General features: G+C 42.9%; 1 protein-coding gene across 23 annotated transcripts in view; it reads left to right on the plus strand.

The window, feature by feature from the left end:
* Trim9 (tripartite motif containing 9) overlaps window positions 1-24,511 on the plus strand; it is a 120,478-nt gene that overhangs the window by 62,735 nt on the left and 33,232 nt on the right. For 11 of the 23 annotated variants that reach the window (XM_034514558.2, XM_076941787.1, XM_076941785.1 and 8 more), the window contains exons 4-7: window positions 7,165-7,275; window positions 8,414-8,567; window positions 16,536-16,693; window positions 20,657-20,795. In XM_034514558.2, the coding sequence (XP_034370449.1) occupies window positions 7,165-7,275; window positions 8,414-8,567; window positions 16,536-16,693; window positions 20,657-20,795 (562 nt within the window). Of the gene's footprint in view, window positions 1-7,164; window positions 7,276-8,413; window positions 8,568-16,535; window positions 16,694-20,656; window positions 20,801-21,336; window positions 22,739-24,511 lie in introns of those variants that run through there. The other 12 variants (XM_034514560.2, XM_076941794.1, XM_034514556.2 and 9 more) reach the window with 4 other exon arrangements.

Genomic DNA, 24,511 nt, shown 5'->3' on the forward strand with positions numbered 1-24,511 from the left:
TATGAATGTCTTAAATACAAGGAGAATGAACTCCTTGAGGAAACTTCCAACTGAGGGAAGTCATAGACATGCTATACCCCCTCCCCCCCCCCCCCACAACTGTTGCAAAAGTGTTATTGTGTGAGTATCTCTCTTACAGGTTTACCAAGTCTAGAAAATGGCTTGATAAACATTTTCTCTCAGAGTTGGGTTAGGTCTGAATAATTTTTTTTTTTAAAGACTCACTTTTATTTGAGGTTTTGTCTCAGCCCACTTGTGGTACATGATTCTTCAGTCACCCAACAGTAACATAGAAGAGTATCCTGGTGAGCAGGTTCTGTCTTTGATCCCAGCAATAGTGAAAGTCTGGATAACGATTCTTTGCAGCGAGAGTATGCAAGTTATATTATAGGGATCACCTCAATAATTTCTACAGTAGTTCTATGAGGTCACTCTTGCTGTTGTTCCTGTTCCAGAGAGGAGGGAATAATAACACCATGAATTAAGAACTGGCTCCAAGGAGCCACCGAGCCCAAAATCTGAACAAAACCTCTCCACTGCTCACGGCAGAAGTTCCATGCAGAGAAGGCATTTTTCCTCAGCCAATGGGTTACAGTGCTGCATAGGGGTACAGGGGAGGCAGGGACACAGTGGAAGCAATAAGCATTACCCAGATGGCTCCAGCACAAATGACCAGCAAGTTTCTTGGGGAGAGGCGGTCAGTGCTTTAGACATTGTAAGGAAAACCAACAACAGCTATAATGGTCATAGAACACCTCGTGGGAGAGCTGGCATCCTAATCTGTAGGTGTGTGTTCATGGCCACCACACCAGGAAGGCTGCCAGGGAAAATGATGGTGATCTTGACAGTCAGTCAGTCCTCGAGACTGATAGTTTCTGTTGCCATTCTCCGCTCAATGACTGTCATGTAGCCCATCCTTTTGTTCCCTATAGAAATGCAGAAATTTACTTTTATAGCAACCCTCAGAATATCTTGTGCATTTTGGAGTTTGCATGCACGTGTGTATGTGTGTTATTGATTGAACATAAGGCCTCACACACATTAAACAAGCACTCTACCACTGATTTACACTGCCCACACTCCCTCCTTTTTAAAATTTTGAGACCGAGTCTTGCTGAATCACCTAGGCTGGCTTTGAAAACACTCTAGCATAAGCAGACCTTGAACTTGTAATGCTTCTGTCTTAGTCTCTAGAATATTTGTGCTTACAACTTGTGTCACTAGACATGGCTTCAAAATAGCATCCAAGTCATCTAGAGATGTGTAGAATAAAACTGTGGCTGTCTTTGGAGCACAAGCTGGACAGATGGAGTCATCCAGCTGAGAACCAAGACAGGCATTTCAGTACCTATCTTTTTCTCAATGGAGTCTCTTTTATCAAACATTGCAAGCACTGACACCACAACAGTGACCACAGTGAGTATTTGTGGTGCTTTGCAGTCCCTGTAGAGATGACTAGAGCTGTCTTGTATGGGAGAAACAGAGGCCAGCAATCTATGAAAGAAGAAATCAAAGATTGGAAAAGTGTCATTGATCTATGTCATGTCGTCAGACAGCAGAGTATATGGCAGCCCCTGTGCCCCTTACTTGGTTCCATCTCTGGTTAGGACTGAGGATCTCACCGTGGCCCTTGCAGTAGCTAGATGCTCAGGATGCAGTAGATGCTCAAGAATGGTGTCTACCACACCCCCAGGCCATGCCCTCCCACTACCCTCATTTCCCCCTGGAAGCCCTTCTGTTAGGGAAGGTTGTACTGCAGGCCACATGGATGCCACAGGGCTACTGGGCAGAGGACACTGGTGCCCTCATTTCACCCTGCTCAGACTCCCGGAGAATGATGAAAAGAGACAGGAGGCTGGCCGTTGCCCTCGGCAGCAAAGCTGTTCTGTCTCTACAATCCGTCTGTCATTTTCAGCTAATTGTATCTCTCGCCACTTCTAAGAACAGCCATCAGTGCCACAGACACCACAGCTACTGACACCAGCCTCCATGGGCTCTCTTCTTTTGTCCCTGCCTGTTCCCCTTCTTGTTGTTTTTGTCACTACTGAGACTTGTGGGGGAAGACTGGCCATTTAAGGACAGACATTTTCATCAAACACAGCACTTTGTTAGCTGTGTGGCAGGAATCTCACATTCTTCTGTTTCCAAGGGCTGCTGTTGGCTGACAAAGAGGCAGTGTGTGTGTGCTTCAGAAGGCATGGGATGCTGGGCAGCCAGTGTGGATTTATGAGTCTTGGTACTCTCTCACGCCCTTTCTTACAGCACTGCCAGCCTGAACAGACATAAGGGCTCCAGGGAGACAAGATGAAGTTGGGTGGGGAAAAGCCTAGATTCTGTGTTGTTACTGAGACCAGACTGGGTGAGAGGTCATACTTTGTCACCAACATCTCTCTAACTTTGAGGAATTCTGTGGCTTGGTTTCTTTTCTCTGTGTGTGAGATCAAATGCAGATAGAGTATTGTTCTCACCTTGTGGATCATGGTAAAGCATTTATCACAGTATCCAACATAAGAAATTATATGAGCACTTAGCACAGTCCCATATTTTGGGCCTGTTTGAAATATTAATTGAAGTTCCTGCTATTTTGTGGTTTGAAAAAGTGCAGGGAGCTGTGAGACTGGTTTGGGATGCTATAAACTGAAGTAAGTTACCGGAAGGCATTAGAGAAAAGTGTCTGTGATCTCCCAAGAAATAGTCCTAGTTTGTGTGTGGAATTAGTGAATTAGTTATGCAATGGTCTAATGATCAGCAGAGGAAGCAAGATGTTATGTTACCATCCTTCCCAGGTCCTCCTCAGCTGGGTACAGCCCCAAACTGTCCCTACTGGCCCTGACATCCTTACAGGGAATCTGGACAACATTAAAATGTGCCATTGACGAGATCTATACTTTTTATATTTTCCAAAAATTACAAATTTCCATTTTCTTTTGAGAAGTTCAAAATATTACTTGAGAATTAATGTTGTCTATAATACTTTCAAACTTGAAATCATTCTAAAAGCACCTTACATTCTTTATCTTTCTCTATCTCTATCTCTGTCTCTCTCTATCTCTGTCTCTATCTCTTTCTCTATCTTTGTCTCTATCTCTTTATCTCTCTTTTTCTCTTTATCTCTATCTCTTTCTCTATCTCTGTCTCTGTCTCTCTCTTTATCTCTATCTTTTTCTCTTTATCTCTATCTCTTTCTCTATCTCTGTTTCTGTCTTTATCTCTTTCTCTGTCTCTATCTCTTTCTCTGTCTCTATCTCTTTCTCTGTCTCTATATCTATCTCTGTCTCTATCTCTACCTCTTTCTCTGTCTCTGTCTCTATCTCTGTCTCTGTCTCTATCTCTATCTCTCTGTCCAGCATTTTAGGATGATCCAAGGTTGAATAGTACAAGCTTATATGTACCATCTTGTTACCTTCCAACAGTAAGATCCCTTGGAAGCAACAAAGATAATTGTTCAAATTATTCAAGGGGCAATCAAATCTTTAATGTGCTTGTATGGTATCAAAAATCACTCAGTGAAGTTATAATAATAAAGCTTGCTAGTTATCAGACTCTATATTGTTAGAGGGCTTTCATATGTCCACCATGGTTATATGTAGGAGGCTCCCTTCGGGAGCTGCTGTACCATTGTGCTTTGTTAGACTAATTCCCATTATTTTCTTTTAAATCTATCATATGGTCATGTCACTAAACAGGAAAACATCCTTGAGTGCTCCTGACTTATAATATGCTTTCCCCCATTGCTTCCCGGCAGGCAGATGCCCCTTTGATTAAGAAGTGGGTGAAAGAAAAGAATTTAACCATACTCACAAGTAAATTTTAAATTAGATAAAGCTAGTGTCAGCAAGAAAAAAGAGATTAATTCCAGCTGAGCACCAGCCCAGTCTGGTGAATGCAATAAAATAAATGCAGAGAATTGGTTGGATGTTGAGAGGAAGGAAGACTTGTATAAAACCTAAGCACCTGGAATAGCATGAAATCTTTACTTGCCCTCAAGCTAAAGTTGAGAGGGGTCAACACTAATATTGTAACTGCAAGCATCACTGATTTAAGCCTGTCATTAATGCAGAATTTCTTTCAGAGTTTCATTTGGTAAGTTCTATGGTCCTCTGCCTCCCATGTGTGAATAAATCTAAAAAGGTCTGTGTAAATAGAGTTCTCATTGTCCCCAAAGAATCATCAAGATGCCAGTACACACACAGTCAGGGATCCCCATGAATAAGAGGCACACTTTAATACCCCAACTCACTCTGGCAGTGCCAGTGAAGGGCAGTCTCAGATTGCCTTTGATGTCCGTCACCCAGATATGCCTCCTGTCTCTAGACGCCATGTGACTCACTCCACGGAGATGACAAAATAACCCTAGTCAACTCTGCACTGTATCCTGCATGATTCTACGTTGCGGCGGCCACCCCCACCCCATGGTAAACACTCTCCTGCATGGACAGAATGCTACCCGATTCCTCTCCTCCTAGTGTGTGGGCTTCCTCCTCCATTAGCCTCTCTGTGCTAAGATACAGTCTGCTCTACACCAAGCCTCGCATATTCCATGCTGTGATCACTGATGAGTCTGCTGCTGGCATTCACACCTTAGAATAGACAACTCACAGCTTTACTGTTAAAACTCCCAAGCTCTCCTTAAACCATGTATGCATTGTGCTTGTTTAATAGCCCTAAGTGATTCTTTTCTCAAGTAAAAACTCTCAAAGCTTCAAACTTGTCTTTGTAAAAACTACTGTCAGGTGAATCCAATACTTCATACAGAGTGTGGAAATGGAGATAGAGAAAAACCATTTGTCTGAGACCCTGTGGGAGAGTAATGGTATACAGTACTGTTCTTTAACTTACATTTCTCCAAGTTTTGAAGAATATATATTCTTTGAAGAATAAAATTATAAATAATACACTTTGGGGGTGGGGAACCTAGAGCTTTCTGTTTAATCAAAGAAATCAAACCAGGGCACTTCCCCTGTGACTCCCCATGAGACCATTCAGAGCAACTCCAGTTGCTTGCTGTGCTTCAGAACCTGGCTGGGTGCACAGAAATTTCCCCACCAACAGTTGGGAGCAAAATACAGTGGGGAGTAAATTCTTCAAGCTTGAATTTTGAAAGCACATGTGCCTCAGGTAGAAAAGAACAAGCAAGAAGGGTTAAAGGATTATCCTAGATGGTGGGGGCATTAAACTGGGGTAGAAATAATAGACTACATTTAGAAAAGGGTGAAATAGAACATTGTCGTTTAATCAGACTGGTGACTTATAAGTGATCTCCCTCCAGCATCCACAAGAGGAGTGTGATTCAAAGCTGTTTATTCTTATAAATAAAAAGAAAGAATTATAGACACATGGAAAATGGAGAAGTAAATGGAAGCCATGGGTAGGAACTTACCTCGCTCAAACTTAGATAAGAAAGAGTGGAACCCTTGCTGTGGGTTATACCACATGAGCTGTTGGAGGACTGTAATGGGCCTGTCTTAATGGGGATGTAGAGTGGTCAGAGCAAGCTCTACCTGTGTGTATACACAGTCTCCTGGGTGGCTCTTGGCTGCTGAAAAGGCCAAGAATTCAGGGAAACTACAGACCCTTGTTAGACTGCCCCTTTTCCAAACAGCTGCTGGTGTCATGTCCTGACCCAAGCAGTGACCCTTATTACTTTACCATTTATTGAAATAAAACTGGTCAAATGATCAATAGGTCCTGTTGAGACCATTGCTTTCCCAGTAAAATTCTCAAAGCTTCCCCTGGTTTCATCGGCTACAGACCAATCTACTGTTCCATGGGAACTGGGTTAGGTTCTAGTGCACATGAAAGCCTGGGGACCGTTCTCCCAGGACCTATTTCTGTCACTCCTGTGACTTGCACAGTACCCAAGGAAAGGGACTTGACTGCTGCCAGCTACAAACACAGTGCCAAATGTTTTCTGGGTCACCAGCATCAAAGTACAAAAATGTGTATCTCAAAGGGGGTAAGGGATAACCTTGCTTCCTAGGAACCAACTTCAACAAAACGACAAGCAATAAAAAGTTGGAAGAACAGCCTAAGCAGAAAGCTAATGGGTAAGCAAGCCGAGAAAAGACTTGACTAGAGTGTAAAATACATACTCCTCACTGGGCTGGAGAGATAGCTTAATGGATAAAGTACTTGGATGTGCAAGTACTAAGATGAGAGTTCAGGTCTCCAGCACCCACATAAAATGCTGGGTGAGTGTGGTGGCTGGCTCCTAATGGTGACAACTTGGGAGGCAGACATTGAGATTTGTGGTAGCAAGCTAGCTAGACTACCTGAATTGGTGATCTCTGGGCTCAAGACACCTGACATCAACCTTTGGCTTCCATATACACGGCTTTACACATATGAATATATGCACACATGCATATACACCACACACATACATGCAATTTTGAGGTTTGAAATTTAAAAAAAATATTATTTGGGGGGGTTGTTTGTTTGTTGATTGGTTAGTTGGTTTGTTGGTTTTTCGAGACAGGGTTTCTCTGTGTAGCCTTGGCTGTCCTGGAACTCACTCTGTAAACCAGACTGGCCTCAAGCTCAGAGAGATGCCTACCTCTGCCTCTCTAGTGCTGGGATTAAAGGTGTGTGCCACCACTGCCTGGCTGCAAAACTTTTAATTAAAACTTAAATACGATTTTTAGACCTTACAAAATGATTATACTCTTAAAGGAAAATGCCCCTGAGTTTCAGGTGGGGAAGCCCTTTAGAAGAAACTGCAGGCCAGGAAAGAGGGTGAGTACAACCAGTAGCCATGCAGCTGCCCATGTGGAAGCTGTACCTCCATTACTGACAGCTCCCACCTTCACCCTAAGAGCAGGTCACAGGAGTGTCAATGTTACAGAGAAAAATGTCTGCAGGGTCCTATACCAGACCTTAATGTGCCAAGGTCACCAGATTCACAGAGTTCTAACCTTAATATTCTGACTTCCATAACCCTTTCTGAAGGATCCTGTTACCCATAAGGACATCACTTATCTGTCCTCCAGAGACATTGTCCATGCAGAGAGCAGCACACACTATTCTCTATGTGGACCCATTTCCATGATGAGCTTGGATTCTGCTTTGAGGGAGCTTTCCAAAGTCCCAATGTGCCTCTCTTTGACTGTGAATGATTCCCTCTGCCATTTTGCACCCACCTTTCTGTTCTCTTGCCAACCTTAGGTGGTTCGGGACCAGATCTCTCATTGCACAGTGAAACTGCGCCAGACCACGGGCCTCATGGAGTACTGCTTGGAAGTGATTAAGGAAAACGACCCCAGTGGCTTTCTGCAGGTCGGTTTACTAGCTTCTGCTTCCTATTCCAGTGCCAAGTGTAGGACACATAGTGCCAAGTGTAGGATACATAGATGGGACATCTTGCAGTCTGGCTTACTGTGTGTTGCTCAATAGTGGACCGAACCTGCATACTCAGGGAATGTGTGCAAGCCTGTAGCAGAACTCTGCTGACTTCCTGGAAGTCTCTGACATCCTATGCTTCAAGCCTAAGAGGAACATGGGCTGAAAGTGGGTACTGAGGGCTTTTGTTCTTGTGCTTAATCATGAAACATAATTCTCTGTACTTTATTCCAAAGAAGAGAGCATTGTCTTGCCTGAGGGTTGGGTCCTCTCCCTCATGGTTCTGAGCAGTTTTGTCAGCTGAAGTCTGTGTGAATGTTCCCTCCTTGCTGCCTCCTCCTCCTGCTGCTCAGTAAACCAGTTATTTTTCCCAGTAGTACTAGAGAGGTTGCTCTGTTTGGGGCTTTTTCCATTGTCAGTTGTAAAGTGCTATGGTGTAAGCTGGGGTTTGCTTGCATTTTTGATACCAATGACAAGGTGGTTTGTTTTGTTTTGTTTTGTTTTTTTTGTTTTTACCAAGCTAAGACATGTAGATATCTTCCAATTCACATTCTGCAACCAGCCGAGAGTGACAGATGGGGCCAAATGTAAGAAATGAAAGAGGTCTCTTCCAAAGAGTCAAGTGAGAGCCACATGAAGATAGTGTACTGAAGCTGTACGGGGATGTGGAACTGCCTCTCTGGCTTGCAGGCCTCGTTCTGGAATTTTGTCTGGCTGCCCACACCTTAAAACAGAAGGGTGGAACTGTTGATTCCATAGAATAAACTAGTTCCCACTGTACCATGTTCTTTAGGGTTGACAGCATTTGCAAGCTCAATAATAAGTGAATGAGCATATATCATGTAAAAGCAGTTAACAGATGCTAATTGTTTATAGTGCCTCCTTCTAATTTGAGAAAAATGTTCCACTTTGCTTCGGAAACTGTGGGCCACTCTAGTCACGCTGCAGTCTTTCTCACCAAGCATGCTGAGACAGGAAGAGCTTGAGGTCCTCATAGTTTGGTAGTAATACTCACAGAGAGTCAGGAGCAGTGTTGCGGTTTGAAGGTGACATTCTGTTTCTTTGATGTCCTTAGATTTCAGATGCCCTCATAAGGCGAGTTCACTTAACTGAGGACCAGTGGGGAAAAGGCACACTCACTCCCAGGATGACCACGGACTTTGACCTGAGCCTAGACAACAGCCCTTTGCTTCAGTCCATTCACCAGCTGGACTTCGTGCAAGTGAAAGGTGCGTCCTTGTGTCCCCAGGGTCAGCACACTGTCCTGAGCAGGTGCTGCTGCTTAAAGTACTGTGGATAACACTGTGACGAAGGTTATAGCATCCAGAGTGAGACTAGAAAAATGGCCTCAGCAGTTTTGAGCACTTGCTGCTGGGTATGGTGTGCAGTCCGATAATCCTGGTACTTAGGAGGCAGAAGCAGGCAGATTTCTGTGAGTTCAAGGCCAGCCTGGTCTACATATCAAGTTCCAGATCAGACTACACAGTAACATGTTGTCTAAAAAAAGAAGAATCAAAAATTAGAAAGGAAAGAAGAAGAGGAAGAAAAGAAAAGGAGCATTTGCTGCTCTTGCAGAGGACCCATGTTCTGTTCCCAGTGCCCACTTCAGGCAGCTTACCTGTAGTGCCCACCTCCGGCATCTGAAGGCACTTACAATGCCACTGTGTATAGCTGAGACCTTCCCACAAGAAGTTACCCCCAAATAGTGTCAAATATTAAGGAAATCCAGCATTGAAATGAAAGCTTCTGGTGGGGTAGGGAAAGTGAGCTGGGTGTTGAGTGTGGATGAGCCAGAATTTGAGAGGATGGCTGTAAGCCTGGGCAAGAAATGAAAACTGAGAGAACCTAAAGGTTAGCCTGTGGAACTACAAAATATGGCAAGATCTGTTTGAAGGTTTTGTTCTTGTATTTTTTTTTACATTGGTCACCAAAAGGAAATGAAAGTACTTACAATTAAAAATACAAGCCAGCGATACAGTGGTATTTATGGCACTGACTCATCCACTGAGGACTATTTATGATTTTTATAGCTTCATATCTCTAAATACATTCATAGAAAGCTGCAAAAAATAGTAAGAGGAGGTCCTTGGTACTATTTATCCCCTTCCTGTCTCCCACCCCATAGTTACATTCTATATAGTATAGCTATAATACAGTAACAAAATAATTGAAGTTGACATTGGTGGAGTGCATGGATAATTCTGTGACATCTTATGACATATATAGATTCCTACAGCTAACAACACAGTCAAGACAAAGACCAATTCCAAAGCCAGGTGAAAAGACGGAGATCTGTAAGCCCAGCTATGAGGAAGCAGAGGCAGGGGGATCTTGATTTCAGACCGGCATAAAGTACATTGTAAGGGTCCACCTCAAGAACAAAACAGAAAGGAAACCTGCACCACATCATCCCGTGTCCCCCACCCCTAATACAAACCCTTGACAACTATGGCTCTGTCCTCCAACTCTATCATATTAACACTTTAAAAACTGAAGAAATTGGGCTAGGTGTGGTGGCACATTGTCTAATCCCAGCACTCAGAAGGCAGTGGCAGATCTCTGTGAGTTCCAGGCTAGCCTGGTCTACATAGCAAGTTCCAAGCCAACAGGCATTACATGGTGAAATACTGTCTCAAACAAAGTAAATAAAAACCTTTCAAGCAATTAAAAAATGAAAACAATGCTTTTCAGGGATGTTCAGCAATTAAGAGTGTTTGCTGCCCTGGCTGAGGGCCAGGGTTTGGTTCCCAGGACCCAGTCAGGTGAGTCACCACTGCCAGAAACTCCAACTCCAGAGGATCTGACATCTTCTGGCCTCTTTAGGCACTGTGTTCACATTGCAAACCCACGCATGTACATATAATTAAAAATAAAACTAGAATTTTTTTTAAACTGAAGAGATTTATTTGCATCCTTCACCTCTTAGTTTAAGTATCAACTTAATAAATAAATGCTAAAAGTAGATGCTTTGCAAATTGTGTATGTTAGAAAAAAAATCTACCTGTTTCTGCTTATCATGCAGAGAATACTATAACCAGAGACGTTTCAATACCATTAGGGCTGACAGTGTGTGAGTGAACTCATGCGTGTGTTTGGCACTTATACATCTTTTCATGGTCCTTTGCTCTTGGTCTCTCAAGTTTCCTCAGTTTTTTATTGATAGGTATTGCTTTGAGATACTGCCTTAGCCAATGTCTGACATGATGTGTAAGCTGTAAGTTAAAATGTGTTATAGCAACAAAAAATAAATGGGAGCACGTATGGAATGCTAACCAAACCATTCATTATCCAAAGAGAGGTGATTTTATTGTCACCTCCACTCTTACAGCTGAGGACACTGGGGTACAGGAAGCCTATGTTATGACAAGGGATGGGCCAAGGATCCATTCCAGAGGAAGTAGCTTCAAAATACACCAGTGTCATTTCCAATTTTTTCCACAAAACTAGCACCTTTCAGTGTAGCTTCTTTGAGAAATTGCCAACTTCTTTTATACATTTAAGTGTGTGTGTGTGTGTGTGTGTGTGTGTGTGTGTGTGTGTGTGTGTGTGTTTTGCAACAGTCTTTTATTGCTGTTTTAAAATCTCTCTACACCTACATGGCATAGTCACTGAACCATCTCTTGCAAAAACACAGAGCCCCAGATTAACTCCTCCCAGCCAGCCTCTGTCTTTCTCCAGTCCTTTCAACAAAATAAAACCATTAAAAAGCTATCTCTCAAGTAGCGTGGAGGAGGAAATACATCATAAAAGAGCTGTGCAAAGGCTTTTGGTGGAAGAGGAGAAACCCCAGCCCACCTTGATAATCCTAAGGCAGAAGAAAGGGGGGCTGGCAAAGCATTCTGCTCCCATAGTCCCTGCCCTTCTGAGTCTGGTCCACCCACCTGCCCCTGTGGAGTCCAGGCCAGGTGGCAGGATGAAACTGGAGGGAGCAGCTCCTACAGCTGGTATGGTATGAGTGCTGGGCATCACAGACCACAAGTCCAAGAGCAGTCACGTGTTCACTTAGCGGTGCACACAGAAGTTAGAGCGGGAAAAGCCAACTACACTATGGCTAAAATGCAGAGCACCCTAAGTCCAGCGACTGACCTGGCACACAGAAGATCCAGAACAATCCATTATGGCATTAAAAGAAAAGACCATTTGGTGATAGAGTAAATTTTCTTTTTAACACTTTGTCTTAATTTAATTCGATTTTGATTATTTTCTACCCTTTCACAACTTGTCAGTAAAAAAATTCCCCCTCAAACTGCATTCTAAGTCAGAGCACAAAAGATCCAAATTAAATAGCATTTGGAACAGTGTTAATGTAATCTGACCATTATAAAATAACAATGTCATTAGATATGTTTTTCTAATGATGTCACATGGACACAGTAGAAACTCAAAAACAATTTTTTAAAGTAACTTCAAATGTACATTTAAACTTCTGACTTTTTTTTATGCAGAAAATATCTGCCTGTTTCTTGACAAAAACTTTTTACATCTTCCTGGTTTTGAAATCACGTCACAAGTTTGTTGCTATGGAGGAAGATAGTCTGCCGTGAGACTATCTATGCCACGGACTTCTACTCCGGTAGCTTTGCTTATCACGCATGCACCCTCTGGGGTCAATATCTCAATAGCTAAGGACTTAGCTGCATGTCTCTTTCCAGGTCTCTCACCCTCAGCAGGTGAACTGTATCTAGAGAACACTGGACTTTATGACTCTTTAGAGGCCTGAATTATCTGGCATGCTTGCAGTTGGACCTTAACTAGTAAAGCACTTTGCCTTCTTTCCAAACCACTGTTGAGTGACGTTTGAGCTCCTTGTCTTTAATTGTATAAAAATGACATACCATGTTTTGTCTGCCGCTTTTAATAGAGATCATTTTAGAAATATTTTTCTGAATTCTCAGTTGGTAATGTCAACTCTTTCCTGGGTTTGGGGGACAGAATTTTGAGAGTCTTTTTGTAGTCTTCCTAGGGCTCTGCTGTATGGCTGAGAATAGGTTTCAAGCATCTACTTTCTTCGAAGACTGTTACCCTAGGATTGTGTGAGCACAGAGAGCATTTAAATCATGTTGTTAAAATCAAATGCTTGCATGTTAAATTCATACCAGGACAAAGCTGTGACCTAAAGCTACACCCACCTCTCAGCACACAGACCGAATAATTGTTCATTCTTTTAAGTGCTTCTCCTCCCCTGGGGATATATTAATCTTCATTAACTCCTTTTGAATGCAACATCCCTTGATATATTTCAAGGGCACAGGCAAGGACAGAGTGATCTGAGCTGACTCTCTTTTGAATCACAGGGAAAGAGAAGGCTGGCAGGGGCAGGTGAACACACATATATGTACAGGCTATCTGTTCACATGCAGAGGTTTGGGGGCTGAAATGAATGTCCTCAGAACATATATGACTTCCATCCTTTTCAGTGGATCAGTGATAACTTTCTAGAAACACCCTGCATTCCCTCTAGACCAATGGTTCTTAGCCTTCCTAATGTTGTGACCATGTAATACAGTTCCTCAGGTTGTGGTGCACCCCCCAACCATAAAATTATTTCATTGCTACTTCATACCTGTTATTTTATTACTGTTATGAATTGTAATGCAAACTATCTGATATATGATCCCAAAGGGATCACAACCCACAGATTGAGAACCTCTACTCTAAAACTTAAATGGTATTTTTATTGTTTGGCCACTGTAGAGAAGAATGGATGGTAAACCTTCGACAGGTAAACCTTCAGAGAAGGGGAGGCTGTAAGATGGTGCTCCTGACACTGCAGCTCTGAGTTGGAGCAACGACGACTACAGTAATGCTTGGGACCTTTGCCATTCAAAGACAAACAACTAGTGCAAAATTCCTGAGCCCCAGCTGCAGGAGCAGCTGATGTGTGCCAAGCCCACAGCCTCAGAACCATCCTGCTAGGCTTCAGACCCCAATCCCACCACTTGTTAGCCTCTCTGGGTTTCAGCTTCTTTGTCTATGAAATAGAGACAAGAAGAAGGTGGCTGTGAAAAATCCCATAGGTGAATGCATGTGAGCCTCTTACTGCCCCTGAGTATTCACAAAACACCCCTTACGGTTTACGGTCTGTGTAGGGGTGAGGAGTCGCTTCCTTTTCACTTACCACATTCCAGCACGTTCTACAAGGGAATTCTGGAGGGTTGCCAGTGTTCATGACCTGAGGAATTATAGGAAGAGTTAAATAAGGAGGGAGCAAAGGATGAGATTGAAGACATTGGTAGGAGGCACCGTTGTAGAACATAGCTCCAAGCCACACCTTCACCACATTCGCTACAGAAGCACAAGTCACAGCACACTGTATCCAGGAGAATTTTCAGTCCATAACTTGTGTTTATAGGCCAAGAGGACATTAAATGCTGCAACTGTGATCAAATCAGGAGAGACACATTATAAAGGGAAAATCAAAGATGTCTCAGAATGAACACAGGTGCAAAGACCAAAACAGTCAGGGAAGCCCCAGACATAAATGTCTCAATAAAATAAAGCATTCCTCAACATCATCCCAGAAACTGCTGTACTATATCCACAGCCAATCCATAAAATACAGAATCATTGAAAATTCTTTGCATTTCCTATAGAAATTTCTATAGAATTTGCATTTCCTATTCATTTCACACCTAATAAAATGAAATAGGGTAACAAAACATCCACCATAAAAAATCTAATTTTCTACATGTCAATCCAAACCTTAGTTAATAAGGCTGTAACTTTGACATACTTGCTTTTTATGTACAACACCATCTACAGTGAATAAGATAGGTAAATATGGAAAAAGAAAAACTAATTCTTAGCATGTGGAGAAACAGATTCAGACAAGCAACAAGTTCCAATTTAGACATGCCACTGTCTCTCTGTAGCCCATCCCACCCACTTTGGTCATTTCCCTACTGTTTAAATATGAGGCAAAATCAAGACCTGAGCATTAGTGACAGGTTTTTTTCCTCGGGTTATTTATTTCTTTTTACAATCTTCCTCTTGGGGACTCAAAATAAAGCCCCAGTGTTATAATTCCATGTATCATCATGAATTTCACTTAATCATTCAATGATGCCTTTTGTCTAACAGGGAGATTTGTGTTTCTTCTCAGACCATGCAGGCATCTGTATGATTTAAATTGAAATCATTTCATGGTCTTATTCTTTGATTTTGTAATTGATGAAGTGTACACTTGCTCCCAGCATCAAAGAATTAAAATAAAAGATTGATATGTAGCTGATGAGACAGACAGTCCAAGGAATGGGTTCATGATACACCTAACAGAATAAATATCCTAGGAAGATTCATCCACATCTCTAGATCAACCGTTTGGCTAAATTCCACCATAAACATAAAATACGTACTCCATTTATAAAGGGAACATAGTTTTAATAACAAAAGCTTCACATACGAATAGACTTCAAACTAACCCTCAGTAGCAATACCCAAGTGCTGCCTGTCTCTGCGTGGTACTTGTACAGCCTTTTAACATTATGTCTCTGTCTCCTTTTCCATAGAGTCCTGGAATTTGTTATGAAACAAAGCAAGAGTTTCTTTACTTTTCTCCAAATTCAGATGCTCTGGGCACCCAATGGCTGCAGAAGCCACTGGTCTCTTAGAAGATTCTGCCCTACACTACTGAAACTTGAAGCAGGACTACCTGTTCTGAAATGATCATCTTCAGTTAGCTGCTCTCTAATTTGTTTTATTTAATGCTTGATTTAGCAGCCCAAATCTGGTTTCGTTGGAAGTCTTTCCTAAGCATAAGGTGGCCTCTCTCACTTTCATGTCATGTACATTGAAGCTGCTCCTGTCTCCTAGGTCCAGAAGACAGCATCATAGACCCTGTTTCCTGAACTGCTGTCAAATCAACACCATCCTGGTTGGAATGACTGTCAGGAACATATTTAACTCAGTGCATGACACACCAAGTCCCATGTTGGTGCAGCATACCACATGTTCCATCATTAACATCTGTGTGTCACCTTAAATGTCCCCAAACTTGAATTCCAACATGCTCTCCTGTAATTAAAGTACAGGACCTTGGAGCATGTTCTGGTGCTTTCTTGTTGTTGTTTTGGTTTTATTTTTTTTTTCTTTTTTAAAAACAATTTATTTATTTATTTATTTATTTATTTATTTATTTCATGTCTTACGTCAGACACACCAGAAGACAGCATCAGATGCCCATTACAGATAGTTGTCAGCCTCCATGTGGTTGCTGGGAATTGAACTCAGGACCTATGGAAGAGCAGTCAGTGCTCTTGACCACTGAGCCATCTCTCTAGCCCATATTCTTTTAATATTGATAAGAGACTAGAGAGATGGTTCAGTGATTAAAAGCACTTGCTGCTCTTGCAGAGGATTTGAGTTCTGTTTCCAGAACCCACGCAGTAGCTTACTGTTGTCTGTATCTCTAATTCCAGGATACCTAGATAACTTTCTCTGACTTCCATGGTCACCAGACATGCAAGGGGGTGCACACTTTCTCTCTCTCTCTCTCTCTCTCTCTCTCTATATATATATATATATATATATATATATATATATATATATATACATTCACATACATAAAATAAAAATAAAAATAAATACCCAAATTAAAAATATTTGCTAAAAACATTTCTCTCAGCTTCTCAGCTACATATATTGAGTTCCTATGTGGTAATGGAGGTTGTCAACTAGAATTTTTATGTCCATGTGTCTGAAGATTCAGCTACTCTGTAGTTTTAAATAGTATAAAAGAATCAGTCTAAATTATAGAGGGTTGCTAGTCACTTCTCACAAGACTTGAAAACACCAAATTCCTCCTGTCACTCTCAGGTTTGTTCCTGTGTCCCTGGGCTTACAGCTAAATTGTTCTATACCTGAGAAACAGGTGGACTTTACCTCTCACTGTCCCAAGCTACAGCTGCCATGAGAATATGTCATGTGTTTCAGAAGTTTCCAGTCTGACATGGCTTGTGTCACTTGATACAAAATTTCAAAATCCACAGCTGCTGCTCCTGTTGATGGGCATAAGATCTGGAAGGTCACTAGTGAATGTATGGGTGGATGGATGGATGGGCGGAGAGACAGATGTGGTATGGTGTGTGTGTGTGTGTGTGTGTTGAGACTACTTGCTTATGAGGGGGAAGCTTGTCCTTAAAAGATAGCAAAACCACTGTAACTCAACAGAAGCTAGAATGGCGCTAATTTCTGTTTAGCTTCCTCTCCAGTCCCAGCGACCCCCATCCTACAGCTAGAGGAGTGCTGCACTCACAACAACAGCGCTACACTGTCCTGGAAACAGCCCCCTCTGTCCACGGTGGCCGCCGATGGATACATTCTGGAGCTGGATGATGGCAGCGGTGGTCAGTTCCGGGTAAGTAGATAACCTACTACTTATGAAACAATGCCAGGGGTTCCCTCAGACGACCTGCTGTGTGGTCCCAGCTTGGTTCTCCCATCTCTCCTGGAGGTGGGCTACCCTGCAGGCATGTCTTGTCTTCTATCATCAAAGATGGATGGAGTCTCTCAAATCATCCTGCTCTCTCTAAAAGACAGTTTAGCTGTGTGATAGAGCCTGTTTCTGGTCTCTGAGCCTTGAGGTCCTCATGTGCCAATGTGGGGGCCAAAGGAAAAAGCGTGTATGTGGCACTTCGCTGCTTAGACTCCATTAGGTAGTCTGTAAAGTCAGCATGGTGCTGTATCAGTGGCAAGCCCGCAACATTCGCTCTTACGGCCACCATGATGATTCATGCTAACAATACCACCAAGCATTGTCTGAGCCTTGTGTCTACAATGACAGAATCTAATGTCTTCGACTGACACTTTTCTTACCCAGAGAACTCTCTTCTATTACAGCCTCCTTGTGGTGAGGAGTTTTTCTATTAAATCTTTGTCCAGTTCTCTCTCTCTCTCTCTCTCTCTCTCTCTCTCTCTCTCTCTCTCTCTCTCTCTCCTCTTTCTTTCTTGATGAGTTTTTTGTCAGACAGAACTGGTGCCCAAATGTTATTATTTCAGCAAGGCAAGGAAGTGCTAACCACACTGGGAAGGCTTGGCTACCCCTGGATATGAGGCAACTGCCTTTTGACAAGACATAGCTATTTTGCCCACAGAATAATAATTTCTATGTGGCTTCCTGACTGTGTGTGCCTGTTTCTGTCTCAAACATATTGTATCAATCAAAGTTCTCTAGAGGAACAGAACTTAGAGAAAAAAATATGTGTATATGATTTATTAGATGTGACCAACCATTTTGAGGTTTTGGTTAATTCCAGATGTAGCCAAGTTGACAACCAAAATAGTCATCACAGAGAGAGAGAGAGAGAGAGAGAGAGACAGAGAGACAGAGAGAGACAGAGACAGAGACAGAGACAGAGAGACAGAGACAGACAGAGAGACAGAGACAGACAGAGACAGACAGAGATAGAGACAGACAGAGACAGAGACAGACAGCTTTCTTTCTCTCTTACACTCATGCATTGCCTTCTACCTACCCCACCCAGTCTTTCTGAGCTCTCATTCCTGGAAACTCCAGTGCTGGGACTACCCAAAGGAGCAGCTTTCTGGGTACCGAAGCCCATGTCAGCACTGCTGAAGAGGGGGGACCTGTGAAAAACAAACCACAAGCCCCAGAAGATGAGATTTTCTACCAGTCACTAGGCAAGGGCCCACTAGCTTCGAAGAGCAAAGACTATGAAGGCCACCACCTCCTGACTGGTTTTCGTCTCTGTTTTCAACAGGAAGTGTCTTCTATAGTTCCCCTCAAGATTCTTTCCCTTGGTCGAATTCCCCCCTTTACATGTTGACTGGCATGGAAAATCAAGTTTCTTCCTGTCCAAAATAAGACAGGGTTGCATGCCTGCCTGCATGCCTTAGTGCATGCGTGTGTGCATACCTGTGTGCATGCATGTGCGTGAGGCAATCTGTTTATTGGTCAGCGTCTTACCTCCACTTTTGCCTCTTCAGTTGTTTCCTTTTCTTGGCCTTTGTTTTTATTATTATTATTTTTCCTCTTTGTTTTCCTCATTCACTGAAACAGCTGCTCTTCATGTCTGGATATCTCAGGCTCTTGCCATTCCAAGGGCTCTCCTCCTGTGGCCTTAGCACCAGACATACCGAGCACTTCCCTATCCGTCTTCATTCCCATATCTTTTCTGGTAGTCGGGCCCAGATTTCTACCTGTGGAGAATTTTCCACTTTGACACTTTGAAACCAGCCTAAACTTAACATTTAAACTAAGCCTCTCATTTTCTCACTGCTAAGTTTCTTTTCCAGCTGCCCTTTCACAGACATTACACTCAAAATCAGAGCACCAGCTGGCTCCTCTCTCCTTATGGCTCATGGTCAAAAGAAGTTTGTTCCTGGTCTCTTCTAGTCAAACCACGGCTCTCACGTGGTCCCTTCCACTTACTCCACAGACACCATAAGAAGGTTCACCCTTATATTAGGACATGACCCCTTCAGGGGCCCATCTAGTTAATCAGCACCAGCTTCACCCCAGGACTTGTTAAAAAGATACAAAATCTCAGACCCTACCTCAGGGACTTGTGGGAACAAAAACCATATGGTAATATGATTCATAGGTAATTCACATGCACAAATGTTCAGAATCTCTGAATGGAATAGTGTCACATGCAGGTTTTCCTAACTGCTGCAGCAATAACGAGTTAGTTCATGGCTAATCCAGGACCACAGAGAGCTGCCATTTTAGAGCTGTGTCTTGAATGTAGATGTTCTTACTCATTACATAGGCATACCTTTGCAAAGGGCAGGGCTGAGGAGGGAAGCAAGGCCCCAACCTGTGTGGAAAGTGCATTATGCGAGGCTTTATTTTAAGCCTTTGAAATATCATTCTGCCTTCCTCCCACTTCCCTCCGTACTGCAGTGTAAACCATGCCAATGGCTTTGAGTATAATCCTTGTGTCAGGTAGAAACACAGCTTACAGATCACCCTCATGTTTTACAACCCACACTGATGGGTAAAGGTGTTACATTCTCTATATACACCAAGTATAAGGATAACCTTAGCAACAAACTCCCAATTATGGCTTTTTAAATCCTAGCTGCTGATCACAGTTAACCTACTGAGTCCTTTTAAAGTATAGTAACTATGTATATAAACTTAGATTACCCTCATGCCCATCTTGAAAAGTAGGTATTAATGTCCCCATTTTACTGATTAGGTAACTGAGGCTCTAAGCAATAAATTAAGTAGCCCAGTAATTCATAGATTCAAGTCTGGATTGGGCGGATACCGAAGCTGTGCTCCTAACTTGCTTCCCCAGTGATTATAAGAACAATGAAGGAATTAAGGATCCCTCTTAGGAATCCCCACCAGTTATCCAACTACTTATGACTCCTTGTGATTGGTTTCAAGTGGCTAAAGCCTGCCTAGGTGAAGGTAATTTTTTTTTTTTTACTGTGGCTGGCTATATATGAAACCTTGGCTCATAAAGAGTTGTCTAAGATGCCTGGGGAAAAAAGAAGGGAAAGAGTTAACATACCGAATGTTTATGGGTGCAGGGGCTCCAGCAGCAGCTCAGCTCATGTTGACTAAGAAAGTTCTAAGGAAAGTATCAGCTGCAGTTCCGGAAGCATAGAGGTGCTTGCCTATGGGAGATGCAAATACCAAAGGGCTTGCTAATATATAAAGAAATCACAGGACCCTTTTGAGGAACTTACTGCTCAGCTGACAGAGGCAATAGAAAGAATGGTCCCTAGCTCTGAGTCAAAAGACATTGTTTTAAAACAGCTGGCCTTTGAGAATGCTACACCACTTGTCAGTCTCTTCTAAGGACATTAAAAAAATCTGGATTTTGTTGTTGTTGTCGTTGTTGTTTGTTGTTGTTTTTCAAGACAGGGATTCTCTGTGTAGTCCTGGCTGTCCTGGAACTCACTCTGTAGACCAGGCTGGCCTCGAGCTCAGAAATCCGCCTACCTCTGCCTCCAAGTGATGGGATTAAAGGCATGCGCCACCACTGCCCAGCTGGAAATATTTTTTTATTTTATTGAAGCCTGTGCTGAGATTGCCCCTTCATATCTTCAGGGTGTGGCAATTGCAGCTGCCTTACAAGGTCAGAGCACTACTCAGTACCTTACTAATCAAAGACAGGAAAATTTTAATCAGGTAGGCATGGCCCACAAATGCTATTCATGTCAAAAGCCTGGACATTTCAGCAAACAGTATCCCAGTAGAGCAAGGCTGTGGGCCGTCTCTCCAGGGAGCTCACTTGCCCACTGTAGCTCTTCCTGCATGGTGTCTGCCACTTAACCACTGAGCATCACTTCCCTCCCTGTTCCAATGACTCACCTTTAATGGTGTCCCGTTTTCTGTTGATAGGAAGTGTATGTTGGAAAAGAAACGATGTGCACAGTGGATGGCCTTCACTTCAACAGCACATACAATGCTCGGGTTAAAGCCTTCAACAAAACAGGAGTCAGCCCCTACAGCAAGACACTGGTCCTCCAGACGTCCGAGGGTAAGGCCCTTCAACAGTATCCCTCAGAGCGGGAACTACGTGGCATCTAACGTGGCTGGCAGCCTGGAGGTAACCCCGTCAGTACCACATCCCTCAAGTTTTTCCATGACTTGCACTGTCTCCGGCCCCAGAGCCGCTGTGTCCCTCTCCTGCCTTTAGAAGGCCCGTGAGATGTGGATGTGAGCAAAGCAGAGACCCCCACATCAGCAGTTCCAATGGCTTCCTTTGCTAACACTCTAAGCTGCAGTGGAAGAAGCTGACTGTGCCGGCCTGAATGTGCCCCCCGGTGTCTAAGATGGAGGTTCTTAGGCTCTAGAGCAGGCTCCCCTTCACCGAGCCACACCAGTGGCCGCTTTTGCCCAAATGATTCTCCGTGTCTTTGTAGCTCTTGCTTGCTCCCGACGGAGCTGGAATTTAGATTCTTCCCGGCCGTAGATCTGTATGACTTGAACACGTTTCCGGTGGGTGTGGGGTGCTAGAGCCTGTTGACCACTTCTGGCTTAACCAGCTCGGACTACTTCCTTTCCTATCTAAAACCTAGGCCATCAGCACCAGGACTGAGATTTCCTGTGGGCACCAAACAGGAAGAGACCAGCAACTCTGCTTTACCTCACCACGTGGGTCTTTGCCAGTCTCTCTAGTTGTGGCTAGGCTCTCTAGGGCCACTGTACAACGTTGTCTCTCTAGAGGATATATGGTTCTTGGCTGTACTATAAATATTCTGGTCATTGGAGACAATCTGTCTAGAAGAAGGTTTGCATATGATGGCCTGGAATAACCTCTGAGGCATTAATGTTTTTTTATTTTACAAGCAGCGGGAGCCCATGAGACAAAACCTATGAAGGGTATGTGTGGCTGGCGCCAAAGCATTTTGAGACTTTTGGGTGTTGTTTTACTTGTGGATTAAATCATCTCCTACTCCACTGGCATTCGCCACAACTAATCTCTGATGTTGTCTTTGTTCAAATTCAAGATGTTAGCTAAAAGAACTGTTGGCAGCTTCTCCTACCTTTCCGCAAACCTCAGCATGTGTCAGTCACCCCCTAACATGCTTCACATGGTTCAAAACAAGCACAACTCTGAATCCCACAGCAAGGGCAGAAGACCCATGGCTGTGAAAGCAAAGCTTTGGGGGAGTGGTCTTAAGTCTAAGTGAAGCAATGATTCAAAAAAGAGGTTTGTTAAGGATGATACTCACATGACCTGTACCCACAGAGACCATAGTGGCACGACCTCTAGCTCTTTCCCCAGACTTAACATTTTAGCACCTTCCTTCTGGGATGACCAACCAGCCTGAGAGCTGTCGCCTCATTTCCTGAAATATCATACTAAATGCTAAGGGCCTCCAAGAGTTCTTTCTAAAAGCACTGCAGAAGGCCCAGATGGTGCTGGCCACATTGTTCCAATACACTAAGGGTGGTTTGATGAGATGGGAGTGCCATAGCAGCAGGGCAAGGAAAAGCTGGGGCGGTGTTACTGATATCTGTCAACAGAACTGTATGGGAACTGTTTTTATTCAAAGTAGATTATAGACCACAGAGTATTATGCTCAAATCAGTTACTAACAACCTGAGCACTTCTGTCTGTCCTTTCACCCCACAGGAAGGTGACAATTCTTAGTCTCTTTTCAATGTTCACAAGATACCCGTGTCTATTATTAGTTACAGGATGTGGACCTGCGATCCCCGGTACCACAGTTACAGACTTGGGGGTCATTTTCTAAGTGAAACTAATGGACCACATTCTCTACGAACAAAGAAATTGTATTGTAGAAATCCATTCCTCCATGAATTTTATATCATATATATTATGTGCATATATATAAGGTATGTATGTGACTATGAATCACCCTGGCCATCAATGTAGATATATCAGTGTTGTCTGTTACTGCCCACAAGTGATTCGTTCATGATGAAATAAAGTTCACACACATTCTTTCTCCACACTTTGGTTTGTTCTATTTGTTCTCCCTCATTTAAGTAGTGACACAAGATTTAGGAAGTGAGGGGGACAAATTGTCATTTCAAAGGAGACTTGATCAATCTGTTACAATGGAGAAAGCCCGTCTCCTTAGAGCCTTTTCAGTTTTCTAAAAGTCAGTGAGAAAATGGTAGGTAAAGATCTGAGAAGCCTGTTGCACTTACTCTTTCTCCTGTTATTTCTACAGTTTCTGGGAAGTTCACTTTAGAGTTTCTTGTTGTTTGTTTTGCTGGTTTGGGGCGGTTGGGTGGTTTGTTCTTGTTTTGTGACAGTCTTTCACATTCTCCTTAGCAAGGATCTACATCTTTCTAAACTTCAGAACAACAGGTCTGTATCTTAGAAGGGCACATTTCATACATGACAGCAAGTCCAAGCTAATGACATACATGAAGTATGTGTTTAAATCACTTGTCACTAATACTCTGTCACAAAACCCAGAGATGACATTACAGGAGGGGGGTGTCAAATGTGTGCATTGTTGTGAATTCTAATCATGCCCCACCATAGTTGAGTGTGTCTGTCTGTCTGTCTGTCTGTCTATCAGAGAGTATTTGATAAGTGGCCACCGTGATCCACAGTGGGGAGAAAGTGTGGAGCCCCTGTTCCCTTGCTGGGTGGAGCTTAGAGGCTAGTAAAGGAGATGGGTCTTAAAGAAACATACACATAGTTGCAAAGGAAAGACAACAAATACATAAGAAAATTGGTCCAAAAAACAATACACAATAATTTAAGTCAATGAAAAATGCAGTGTTACATAGGTTCAAGTTAGGTTAGTCCACTGAATGCAGGTTTCTGGGGATGTGTCCAGGATGGACACATGAATGAGGCCAGTCTCAGATCTCAACCCAACTCTACTGACTTAAGAAATATAAACATAACCAAATATGAATTTTAATGAAGTGGCTCTGACAGGGTAGCTCAGCAGGGAAAGGGGCTTGCCCTCTAGTCTGAGTATCTGAGTTCAATCCTCAGAACCCATATATAGGAAAGAACCAACTAGGGAAAGTTGTCCTCTGTCCACACAGGCATGTCAGTGGCTCCCCCACACAATATGCAAGTAATTGAATAAGAAAATAAATAAAAGATAAAGCTTATGAAGTATTTTAATGACATGTTAAAATAAGGCTCATATACTTGGTTGTTTTTGTTTGTTGTTGTTTTTTAGCTAACTCATCAAATAACTCTCCTGACTATGCACTGCCTTTGAAGCCATCTGCAAAGAGTCCTAAAACCATTATGTAACAAGGCCTTCTTAACACACTATGTTCTGAGGCTCATTCTGTGTGACACAGTGTTTCAGGACACCACCAAAAATACACAGGCAAGGCTGAGAGCTGATGAGGAACTTCCTGTTTATTTTCCTGTGATTTCCCTCTGCCTGCCTGAGCCAATAGTACTTTCTGCTTGTCTGTCATAATCTAAAGAGACTGAGGTGCAGCACAGGTGATACCCCTGGGTCCATGGGCTCACTGTAAGGAAGGGTTTCCTGGGACTCTACTCTACTGAGTCTCCCAAGGCCAGAGAGCTCACACCTGACAGTCTTCCCGAGGAGATAGTGCTGCCCCTTGAGCAAAGTATAGGATTAAAACCTCTACATAAAACCTACTCTTTATCTCTAGTTTCTGTGGAAGGTTCATCTGGACAGGTTCCTGGGCATAGAGCTACTTCTGGGCATTTTTAAGGTCCTTTACCTGTGTTTCCAAATTGCTTTCCAGATAGACTGTATGCCAAGAGCA

The sequence above is a fragment of the Arvicanthis niloticus genome, chromosome 11 (genome assembly GCF_011762505.2).
Source record: "Arvicanthis niloticus isolate mArvNil1 chromosome 11, mArvNil1.pat.X, whole genome shotgun sequence".
In the NCBI taxonomy this organism is placed as follows: Eukaryota; Metazoa; Chordata; class Mammalia; order Rodentia; family Muridae; genus Arvicanthis; species Arvicanthis niloticus.